Source organism: Aristolochia californica, unplaced genomic scaffold (assembly GCF_029961685.1).
Source record: "Aristolochia californica isolate CCGP_79_NKW_82.1479 unplaced genomic scaffold, dmAriCali1.0.hap1 SCAF_5, whole genome shotgun sequence".
NCBI classification, from domain to species: Eukaryota; Viridiplantae; Streptophyta; class Magnoliopsida; order Piperales; family Aristolochiaceae; genus Aristolochia; species Aristolochia californica.
In genome coordinates, this window is record NW_027182214.1 from 1,561,225 (window position 1) to 1,573,924 (window position 12,700).

The 12,700-nt window shown below is 39.8% G+C and overlaps 1 protein-coding gene across 1 annotated transcript in view; it reads left to right on the top strand.

Moving 5' to 3' along the window:
* LOC137966091 (ABC transporter B family member 25, mitochondrial) overlaps nucleotides 1-12,700 on the top strand; it is an 81,554-nt gene that overhangs the window by 7,797 nt on the left and 61,057 nt on the right. The window contains exons 3-5 of the mRNA XM_068812572.1: nucleotides 5,899-6,085; nucleotides 6,344-6,405; nucleotides 10,867-10,910. Coding sequence (XP_068668673.1) covers nucleotides 5,899-6,085; nucleotides 6,344-6,405; nucleotides 10,867-10,910 — 293 coding nt within the window. The remainder of the gene's footprint in view (nucleotides 1-5,898; nucleotides 6,086-6,343; nucleotides 6,406-10,866; nucleotides 10,911-12,700) is intronic.

The window sequence follows — 12,700 nt, forward strand, 5'->3', positions numbered from 1 at the left end:
CAGTTTGCAGATGACACCATTTGTTTTGGGGTTAGTACTATGGATCAATCAGGAAACTGCCTGTTGTTTTGGGCTTATTTGAATTGGCTTCTGGTCAGAACATCAACTGGAAGAAAACCACCCTCCTTGGGTACCACATAGACTCATCTGTGCTTCGGGGCATGGCTGACTACCTGGGATGTGCCTTAGAAAATTTGCCAGTAACATATCAGGGGATCCCACTTTTTGACTCTCGGCCTTCGACGTCGCTTTGTACCTCCCTTATTGAGAAATTTGAGAAGAGACTAGCTACTTGGAGGGTCAGTGTCTATCTACAGCGGGGCAACTCACTCTCCTCAAGTCTTGTTTGGTAGGGCTGCCAAACTAGCTGCTATCATCATGCATTGTCCGGCCTCAGTTTGCTCCAATATTGACGCCATGCGTTGGGACTTTCTCTGGAGAGGATCAAAAGACATTTTCAAATATCATCTGATGAGTTGGAAGGATATTTTCATGTCCCGTAATAGGGGTGGATTAGGCATCCAACCTACGAAGGAAATGAACAGAGGCCTTATGCTTAAATAGTTTTGGAACTTTAACGTCAAGCATAACGGCCCATGGAGAGATATGGTCAGGTTCTACCTTCAATTTTCGGGTGCTTTGTGAAGAGGGTGACTTCACTCGCTTCTTATCTCCGATATGGAAATCAGTTCAAAAGCTCCTCCTAGTATTCAGAGATACAACTTCCTTTGGCAATGGAAGGACCCTCCTATTCTGGTCGGATGAATGGTGCGCCCCACCCCCTCTCTGAGGACTTCTTGGGGCTCTCTAGGGTGGCTAGAGACCTCTCTTGCTCCGTGGTTGACTCTTGTAGGGAACATTTGTGGAGTCTCCCGTTTCGTCGGGGACAAAATGATGAGGAAACTACAAATTTTTGCTGAGCATGCAGTTGATAAACTGACATGGAATCCTAGTATAAATAGCCAATTCACAGTTACTTCCGCGTACTCTCATATAAGAAAGCATGACTACAACATGCTTGAGCACAAGGCAAACCTGGCATGGAAGCTCTTGGCGCCTAGCAAAATCAAAATTTTCGTGTGGACGACCATCAGGGACTAGATCCTCACCTCTGACAAACTCCACAAAAGAGGCTTCACCACTCTTGATCATACTTGTCTCCTTTGTGGTGTGTGTGACGAGACAGTTCAACATGTTCTCTTACATTGTGGGTTTTCTTGAGTTGTTGTTATTGATCAACTATATTAGGAAAATATCACTTACCCCTTTTTTGGTTACCTTTCTCTTACCATCATTTTTTGACTCTCACATACCCCCTTGGGCCAACCTCTTGTGTGTTTCTTCGGTTAGTTTACCTTTATATATATATATATATATATATATATATATATATGAGTGTTTTAAGTCCATTGAGACATTTTATATGTACCCGTGGGTTTTTTATCGTCGTCTTGTGAATGACAGGCATTGTCTACTTATCACCCATTTCTACCCTTTGAGAGTCGGTGCCCGGGTTGGGACACCGTGATGGAGGAACTTATTATTACATCTAGGTTATTTGGTTCAAGTTGGGATCACTGCCATTACCTCCCAACTTGAGGGGGAGAAGTAAAAGAAGAAGTACAAGAAAAAAATATTTTATTCTATATGTTGTGGTAATTTTAATGTGGCAAAACTACTCAAGAAAGGGGAAGTACAAAAGATGAAGTTTTTGCAACTAGGAACAAAATTAGAAAAATATCCCACTTATTTTCTGCCTCGGTCATACAGGTCCAGGTCACAATGTTTATACGTATTTTCCTGCGACTCAGCTATATTGGTCTAATATCTTACTTGGTTCAACTCGATTCTATTTCTCCGTCTGGATTATTATTTTGAGGTATTCACAACATATTCCTTGGTCAGCATATTATTTGGTACAAATACTCGCATCAGATTATTTCATGGGTCCTTTTACAAGGATTTTTATTATTTTGGTTCGTGTTATATGGGCCCAGGCCTATTTCAGCTGCAGCTATTGTGTCTCTTTAGATGAGACATTATTATTGAAGAAGGATTTCTCAATTGCTGATTTTTATCAGCATTGGCTATTCTAATTGATGACAAAAGCCAAGGTGGCCCCAAAATATTATCTTTTGGGTAATTACTCGTTACTTCCCTTAATTGGCATTTATTACTCCTACCACTTGAGAGTCGGTGTCCCGGGTTGGAACACAGTGATGGAGGAGTTTTATTACGCTTTTGAGCACTGTGTATAGACCCACTACCTACAGAAGATAGGAGTGTGCCCTATATCCAACATGAGTTATGACTGGAGTATGGAGCGATGTCATGCGGCTTGGAGTGATTTTACTCTCACTTACCTTATGCCAGCTAGGCGTCATGGAAGAGACTACTAGTGTGAGGGGGAGTGTTGGAAGATATGAAGGATTGCCATTTTATACGAGAAAATCTTATACACCATTTGTAACAAGCTGGGAGTTCATGATGTTCTCTCATCCCCAGCTTGAAGGGGAGTGTTGGAAGATGGGCCCAAGCCCACACAACCAAGGAGGACCTACATATCCAAGTGTGTTGGAAGATGACCCCAAGTTCATAAGACCAAGGAAGGTTCACACCTCCAAGAGCTACGAAGATGGGTTCAAGGCCCATAGACCACGGAAAAGGCCCCAGGCCCATACAATGATGGCATGATGAGTCCTACACAATAAGAAGTCTTATAGAGCCAAAATTATTATAGAAGCAGGTCTCACAGAAGAATTTCAGTTTAAAGGTGTTTTAGTTATGTTAGTCTTCTATTTATGTTGAGTTATTTAATTATGATAGGACTTATCTTTAAGTGTTAGAGTTTGGGTGTAATTAGGACAAGGGTAGTTTAATTGTAATTGAACTCTGTTACTTTCCTTTATTATAAATAGGGGTTCATATACTCTGATTACATCATGTCAATGAAGTTTTTTTTTTTTCCATAAATTCAGCAATTTTGATAGTAGTCTTCCCCACCATGTAGCTAGTCGTCTTTCGAGCCTCTCAATCACTGGACTCCAAATGTTTTTGTGTGGTCTGCTGTCTGACAAGGGAAGTGCCAAGGATGAGCATGGCGTGATGGCTACAGAGCATCCCAAATAAACGGCCATGGAGTTGAGATCATGAACATTGACGTTGTATTGTCTTTTGCTAGTTTACTTTCTGCCCCGAGGATAATTCAAAGAGGCCGAGGAGAGCTTCTATTTTTCTAATTTGATCAAATGTGCCTTCCCCAAAGTAAATGGTGTCGTTTGCAAACTAGAGTAATGGAATGTCGAGGTTGGCCTGGCGGGATATAGGACTAAGCCACCCTGATCTCTTAGCAGAAAAGACAATGGATGATAAGTGTTCAACAACCATGTTGACGAGGAACGGTAAGACAGGGTCCCCAACCGGATACCCCGAGACCCATGAAAGTAATCAAAAGATGCACCATTGAGTAATATGGAGTACGAAGCTGTTGAGATACAGTTTCTAATCTAGGATTGCCAACGATTACCGAAGCCCATACGCATGAGGAGATCATCGATTAGCTGCCAATTGACTCTATCAAACGTCTTCTCAAGATCAAACTTGAGAGTGATCCGGATGGCTTGGAGTGGTCAAGCAGTTCATGGGCTGCCATTGCAAGCCCAAAATATTCCTTCCCCTAATGAAGACACTTTGTCCTTGATTAATGATGATAGGTAAAACATATTTGAACTTATGTGCAAGAAGTTGGGCAATGACTTTCTATGGGCAGGAGACGAGGCAAATGTCTCTAAAATTAGAGGGGGGTAAATTCCTGCCTGCCTGCAGCGCCCCCCCCCCCCCCCCCCCTTTCCTTTTCTATTTGTTTGTTTGTTCATTTTTTTTTTTTTTTTTTTTGTATTTTGCTCTTCCCTAGGTTTTCCTCTAATACGATCTAAACATGGAATCAGGTTCAGTTGAACCTAATTCAATCGGATGGTTCAGGTTTTATAACACTACTTCTAGGTCTATGAGGAATTAGTTTTCGGTGAATCTCTTACAACAAAATGGGGTTGCATAAAGGAAAAATCATCATTTACTTGATGTGACATGTACGATACTCTTAAAGCATTAAAGGGCGATGCTATTCTCATTGCGTATTTCTTAATTAACTGAATGCTGTCATCTATTTGGGAGGATGTATTCCTATGCATGTTTTGAAACCTCCCTGTTTCTCTGGTGCGGTTTGTTTTGTAAATGTCTTTGGAGTTATTATAGTTAAGTTGTTTCCTTGGTTTGTAAATTGTGTTTTTTCGGGATACTTTCATCAGTAGAAGGGGTACAAATATTATGACCTTAAATCCAAAAAGTTGTATATTTCTCCAGATGTTACTTTCTTTGAGGATACACCATATTTTCCTTCATTGTTTGAGTTTGCTTTTCTTTCAGAAATACATTATGATGTCCATTGCCCAATCTTGTGTGGATCCACCACTCATAGATTTCATTGTTCTAGTTATGAAACCCTTACTGATATATCAATGTAGAATAAATACAATTCCAAAAGCAAGACCGTAGGAAGAAAAAGTTTGAGAGCAAGAGTCCTCTCCATTTCCATCACCATCTCCATATCCTCTCAGTCCTAGGCTTTTGATGTAAATGAGTGAGATTGTCCAAGTGCACTTTGAAAAGGGATTTGGTGATACACTCAACATTCAATTTCTTGGTATCTGTCCTTTGATTATCTTTTTCCCACATACACATCCTTCACCTTGTCTTTTTCATTCTCATCTATTCTTAGATTAGTGTAGAATGTGTTGAATTGTCGAGAACAAAAGTGGGCTATGGATGAGGAAATGCCGGCTTTAGTATCATGAGGTACTTTGGTAATTTCACTGTGTAATAGTTTTATTCATCCTCATCTTAGTAGGTCTATGGTGGTACTGAATTCTACTTAGAATAGCTGTTTTATTACTGTTTTCTGCCATGTAAGACGAATAGGGGCATTTTTTTCACTTTTTACTAAGCTGACTAAGTGATAATTAGAGAGGGTTAGATGTTGACTTTTGCCTCTAGCCAACTCTGCGTCTCTAACAGCAGTTTTCCTTTTGCTTCTTCTTCTTCTCTCTTCAATCTATCCATTCCAAAATATTACAAGGTTATTTTCTGTTTGATGGCCTTCCATAAAAGTTTCCCCTCAATAAAAAGAGTACAAATATGAGTAGCAGGAAGATGTTTTTTATGTTTAGTCTGAAACTTCTATCATATTATGTCTACAATTTCAGTTCTTTAGAATCTTTCAACTTCATTGCAATATAAGTTTGCCTTGATGGCATCGGAACCATCTTTGACAGCTCCTTTAGTTTTTTTTTTAATAAATTTTTAAATATAGTTATAATCAATTCCAGCAATTTGGAATTAGTTTCTGGTTTTTTACCCAGTTTCTGTGTGACATCCAAACCGGTGGCTTTTTTTCTCTGCAACCCTATCTTCTGTGTCAAACTCAATTTATGAAGGTGAAAAATCAGGAAATAATTATCAATTATCTGGATGGTTGTGAAAATTACCTTTCTTTGTCAATTTTTTAAAAGAATCTTTTATTGTCAAAATCTTTCACACCATCTCACTCAAAAGGTTGTTGCATAGTAAGTTGATTTTCGGTACTATTAATGGATATAAAAGTTTTTGACCAAAGTTTTTGCATAAAATATTGAGGCCCTTGATTTGACATTAATTATTAAAAATACAAGGTATCTGGACTTTCTTTGTCCTAGCACGAGGTTCTTGGTATGTCTTGCTTAGCCATTCATGGACAGTAAATATGTGAGCCATTGGACCTTTTTTGCTGCTTGCAGTATTTAGTACTCAATCAAGGTATGTAGCGATTATTATTTACAATGTTACTTCTCCATCATTTTTCAGGTTCTAAATGTTCAGGTGCCTTTCTTGTTCAAACTTGCTGTAGACTGGCTATCTACCGCAACTGGTTCTAATAGTACAATTACATCCGCATCTGTTTCCAATTCTGCTTTAGTGGCTCTGTTTGTGAGTCCTGCAGCTGTTTTAGTTGGTTATGGAATAGCAAGGGCTGGAGCATCAGCCTGCAATGGTATCACATCTATTCACAAGAAATATTAGTTTTAGTAACCTCATCTTTTCCCGAATTTTTTAGTCTCGTCTTTTCTTTTTTGAATGGCAGTAATCTTAAGATGAGATGGTTAAAAATAATATTTGTTATCTATATTACCATTTGCACCTACTTCAGTATAATTGGATTATAGCTCTAATTTGTTGGTTATTGTGCTTCTGCTCTGGGTTTGAGTTATTATGTGTACTGAATTCAGTTACCTGGAACTTTCTGTCACAGAGCTGCGGAATGCTGTTTTCTCAAAGGTTGCCTTACGTACTATCAGAACAGTTTCTAGAAAGGTTTGCTACTTTCTTCTGTGGTTTTCTATAATTATTTGATTTATTAGTGTAGAACTTGAAGGTTAAGTTGATTGAAGACTTGAGACCCACTGTCTGCCCTACTCTTCAACATCGTGGCCGAATACCTTTTGTTGAATTTATGGAAAAGAGAAATACTTCATTGACTTATTATAATCAGAATTCATGAACCTCTATTTATAATAGAGGAAGGTAGTAGAGTCCAATTATAATTAAACTACCTTTGTCCCAATTACACCCAAACTCTAACACTTAAAGATAATGAGTTTGTGAAAGTTTTTTCAGGTCTTTACATAGTGGAGAATTTCAACTGCCCTATCCTGGACCAGATCGAATTCCATAGGATCTTTGCATCTGATGCTGCACAGTAGGAAAAACCTTTCTCCCCATTTGAAATTGATGAAGCAGCCCTCAGAATGCCAAGGGATAGGGCCCCTGGCCTGGATGGCTTCAATGGAGAATTTTACCGTCAGTCTTGGGACATTATCAAAAGCGATGTGCACGATTTTGTCAATAACTTTCATTAAGTAGGTATAACCTACAAATCCATTGGTGCCTCCTTTATTGCTCTTGTCCTGAAAAAATCCATCTCTACTCTTTCCCAAGATTATAGACCCATTAATCTCACCACAAGCTCCTACAAAATCCTAGCCCGTATTCTGGCCAAGTGCTTTAAGTCTGTTCTCCCCAGTGTTATCGGTCCTTGTCAAAGTGCTTTTATTGCTGGCTGGAACATCCTGGAATTGTCTATGACAGCGCATGAAATCCTTCACTCTTTCAAAAAATCGAACAATCCACGAGTGGTAATTAAGCTTGATTTCGAAAAGGCTTTTGGCAGGGTCAACTGGAAGCTGGTTGACCACATCCTAGGCGAGATGGGCTTTCCTACCCGTTGCAGATTCTGGATGAGAAGCTGTATTTCTAACATATTAGTTCAGCCATGGTGTGTCACGAGCTCAGCCTCCATTTTAAGGTTTTAAAACTCCCTAGATCCATCCTCAAGCTTGATTTCGAGAAAGCCTTCGACAAAGTTAATTTGAAGCTTTTGGGCACCCTCCTGGGGAAGATGGAATTTGGGGAAAAATGACGCTTCTGGATCCAAAGCTGCATCTCCTTTGAGAGGTACTCCGTTCTTCTCAATAGATCTGTTTGTGGGTATTTTAAGGGATCCAGGGGAATCAGACAGGGAGACCCCTTATCCCCCCTGCTATTCAACGTGGTGGCATAATATCTCTCCTCCTTAATCTATTCGGCCAAGAATTTGGGATGGTTCCTCCCCACGACGGACTGCGCCACATTTGATATACTGATCCTTCAGTTTGCATATGACACCATTTGTTTTGGGGTTAGTACTATGGATCAAATTAGGAAGTTGCATGCTGTTTTGGATTTGAATTGGCTTCTGGTCAGAACATCAACTGGAAGAAAACCACTCTCCTTGGCTACCACATAGATTCATCTGTGCTTCGGGGCATGGCTGACTACCTGAGATGCACCTTAGAAAATTTGCCAGTTACATATTTGGGGATACTACTTTTTAACTCTCGGCTTTCGGTGTCGCTTTGGACCCCCTTATTGAGAAATTTGAGAAGAGACTAGCTACTTAGAGGGGTAAGCTTCTATCTACAGCAGGGCGACTCACTCTCCTTAAGTCTTGTTTGGTAGAGCTGCCAAACTATCTGCTATCATTCATGCATTGTCCGACCTTAGTTTGCTCCAAGATTGACGCCATGCGTTGGCGCTTTTTCTGGAGAGGATCAAAAGACACTTTCAAATATCATCTGGTGAGTTGGAAGGATATTTGCATGCCCTGCAATAGGGGTGGATTAGGCATCCAACCTACGAAGGAAATGAACAAAGCCCTTATGCTCAAATGGATTTGGAATTTTCACGTCAAGCATAACAACCTATGGAGAGATATGGTCAAGTTCTACCTTCAATTTTCGGGTGCTTGGTGGAGAGAGGGTGGCGTCACTCGCCTCTTATCCTTGATGTGGAAATCAGTTCAAAAGCTCCTCCCAGTATTCAGAGATGTAACTTCTTTTGCCAATGGAAGCACCCTCCTATTCTGATCGGATGAATGGTGCGCCCCCCGCCCCCTCTCTGAGGACTTCCCGGGGCTCTGTAGGGTGGCTAGAGACCTCTCTTGCTCTGTGGCTGACTCTTGGAGGGAACATTCGTGGAGTCTTCCGTTTTGCTGGGGACTAAATGATGAGGAAAGTACAAATTTTTGCTCTCCTCTCCAGACTCAGCAACATTACTATCCGTGAGCATGTAGTTGATTAACTGACGTGGAAGCCCAGTATAAATAGCTGATTCATAGTTGCTTCCGGCTACTCTCATATCAGAAAGCAAGACTACAATATGCCTGAGCACAAGGCAAACTTGGCATGGAAGCTCTCAGTGCTTAGCAAAATCAAACTTTTCGTGTGAACAACCATCTGGGACCAGATCCTCACCTTTGACAACCACCACAAAAGAGGCTTCACCGCTCCTGATCGTACTTTTCCCCTTTGTCGTGTGTGTGCCGAGACATTTCAACATGTTCTCTTTCATTGTGGGTTTTCTTGGCAAGTTTGGATGAAGATTTTTCAGAAGATTGGCCTCCAAATGGGGTTGCATCAGGACCTCTTTGACACCTGTGAAATGGTTATGGGGATCCGTCTTCCTAGACTGGGCAAGTTAATTCTCTTGGCATGCCTTGCGCATGTCCCTTGGTGCTTATGGCTTGAGCAAAATAACCAGAGATTCAATTCCAAGGCTAACACCCCAGACAATATGGCCTCTCATGCAGTGGGCCTTATCTCCAGCCAGTTACATACTAGGAAGGAGTTTGCCTCTTTATCGGGTTTTTCATTCTTGAAAATTGGAGCTTGATCGCTCATATGGCAGGCCCTCGCAGGACTTTGGCTATGGCCACTTGGGATCCTCTCCCTAGCGATTGATTCAAACTCAATTTTGATGGCAATGCTTTAGGCTATCCTGGGCCAACTTGAGCAGGTGGTGTTTTCAGAGATAGCAGTGGAGACTCTATTCTCTCTTATGTTGGGCCGGTGGGCATTGTTGACTCAAATACGGTTGGAGTGAGTTCTCTTCTATTCGGCCTCCAAATCTTCAGGGACAAACTCAATGGAGGGCTACTTATTGAAGGAGACTCAAAGACTGTCATCAACTGGTGTTCAAAAGATAGCTCCTCCCTTGGCGCAGATCGTATTGCTGACATTGTGTCCTCAGTTCATTGTATTTGGAATCTCATTCTTAGATCAGTCAATTCCTTGGCTGATAAATTGGCAAAATTCAGAACATCCCAACAATCTCTCATTGTTTGAGAAGGTTCCTCCCCTTGTAATCTGCTCGTTTGAGTTTTTCTTTTAATAAAATTCAGCATCATTTAAAAAAAAAAAGAAGAAGAAGAAGAAAGTGGAGGAAAAAAATAGAGGTAGAAGTACTTGGGGTCAAGGTCTGTTTGAACCCTGTTTTACTATTATGTGAATCCTGTCAAAATGTCTTGTATCGTTGGTTAAGTCGGTGTAGAAGGCAACACAAAGGCATAAAATGGATATACACTAAAATTTCTTTTTCTTCAAATAAAACAACGAGGTGACTACAATTGTTAAAGCCTGGGGCAAGCTGCCTTTTATAAATATAGAACAGCTGTCCAAATGACCAAAGAAAGTGGAAATTCTAGGATTGTACTTTTATGTAAGGTAGTTGAGTAGATGAGAAGCTTTTTTACTTTGTCTTCTAAGGTAGGTGAAAGACAAAAGAGTGAGGGCTGTGGATAAGCAGTTCGAACATTTAAAATGCTTGCATTTTTTGTTGAAAAAAAATGGGAAGTTTTTAGTCTAGTCATCAAATTCATGTTTGCAGATTAAGCTGTTCTTGGTTATAAACACCCCAGGCAATTGATGGAAACCTCTGTTATAAGTTGTGCACAATCAAACTTCTTACATAGCCAGTTGTCCACTCTGGACAAATTGGGTTTTCGATCTGGTGCTTTTTTATGTTTATTTTTCATTTTTGAATTTTGATTATACATGCACATTATCTCATACCCTCTGATGAGACTTGACGTCAAAGACCTCACTTTTGGAAACCCTCCGATGTGACCAATGAGCTGAAAGACATCTTGTATTATGCACATTCACTTTGTTAACGGTCTACTTTATTTCACATTGTCATCATTTTAGGTCTTTAGCAATGTGTTATGTGAGTGAGATACTTGATGTGGTATTTTAGTACACCTCTCTCTCTCTTTCTCTCTCTCACCTTGCTAAAAAGAATGTATGGAGTATATTAATAGGGAGGAATAGAATACAATCCCTGTCTAGTAGAACAGGGCACAAAACTAGATCAGAAATCAGTGTTACAACTGAAAATCCTTTTTCATGACAAGATAGTTGACTGTATTCTAAGTCTGACCTCTGTGATTTGTTTCTTCAGGTATTTTCCCACTTGCTTGACCTTGATCTTCAGTATCATCTGAGGTAATGTTTAGAAATACAAGCTGCCATTCAGTTCACTAGAAAGTTCACTTTCATGATTTTGCCCTTGCTTTCTACCTACCTTCTGTGAATGTTTGGCAAAGCACTTAAAAAATGTCTTTTTTTGTTTTTTTGATAGTTTGCCAACTTACCTGGATCTAGAAGGGGAGGTTCTTGGGTTCAAATATATATATATATATATTTATATTTAAAAAGGCTTTATAAGGTTCGAAGGCAAGCAACCAAAAGATACATCATTGAGGGTAACAACTATATAGAATTACTTAAACCGAAACTAGAGTAAGGGTTTACATTGGAGATATTTTGTCAGACTAGAAAAAGAATAATTGGTTTACATGTGGTATTGCTCTTCTCTTCTTTTCATATGTACATAAATCTTCTTTCTCAAAAAGAAAAAAAAAATGCACAAAAATCTTCTAAAACATTGACTATTAACTCACTATTCTTTCATGAAATGAAATTCATTAATGTAGTGAATTGCTTCAATTAAGAGAATCTATTTCGATGCCAAGTGCTTTGGGCGGCCCTGGTCCTATTGGGTTCGGGGGTGGCATCCACTCTGCTGACAACACCCTTTTGGTCGTCTTTGCGCCCCCCTTGGTGTCTCCAACTTCACCTCGACAGAGCTAACCAGCCTCATCATCTTCAAGGACTGATTCTTTGGTCCTCATATTGTGGAGGGCGATTCCAAAGTTGTAATTGATTAGTGCACCAAATCTAGGGCTCCCCCTTGGCGACATTGGGACACTTACCTTGATATCTGTAGCATCACTTCTAGTCTTGATTGTTCTTGGGTCCATCTGACCTGTGTTGCAAATCACTTTGCCGACAGTTAGGCTAAACGTGGTACATGCCTTCAATCCCTTGTTGTGATAGGAGGCCCCCTAGTTTGTATTTCTTCTTGTTCTAGTTATTAATAAATTCACACTCTTATAAAGAATCTACTTGATTACTACATTTCTATTTGTACTGTTTTACCTGATGACAGTTCTGTTGGCTAATCACTGGAGTGTGGTTTTGGCCCCTGTTCCATTTTTTCTTTTCTTAATATTTCTTTAACTCAATGAGAATCCCTTTCCACTTGCTTGCCTGTGATCATCTACATTATTTTCTTTGGGCAATTTATATTTAGTAGTCTTTTTCTAGCATCCATTCAGATACCTAAAATGGATATTCGTGTGGACTCTTCCATGATGTAACTGTGGATACTTGTGCAAGCTTCTTTGATGATCTGACTACTTTGCAATTTCATTTTCATTTTTTGTTTTTGAAATTGTACTTCATTTTCCTTTGGGTCTGTGCTTGTAGTTGATTATTTCCTGGTGTGAGGGTTCTTCTGCAACTTCTGGACGACTTAGTTGATTATTTTCCTTTGGGTCTGTGCTTGTAGTTGATTATTTCCTGGTGTGAGGGTTCTTCAGCAACTTCTGGACGACTTAGGCATTATTTTGGTGATATTATTCATATTTGTGAAGGGTTTGATATCAGCAGGGTTCATTTTGTAAGATCAGCAAATCATATTGCTGATAATCTAGCAAAGTTTGGGTTTTCTTGTTCTGTTACTGTTGTTAGGGATTCTTTTCCTTTGTGGAGTGGAGTGCTTTCTCTCCCTTTTCCTAGTTTATTAATTAAACAATTACCCTTTTGAAAAAAAGAAGTCTTGTTGGTAATAGAGTTCATCATTCAAAAGAAAAAACTTTGCTGAGAAGGAAGAGAAGGGCGAGGGACGATATCGTATCGTGCGCTGAGAGCGTTGTACCCTGCATCAAGAG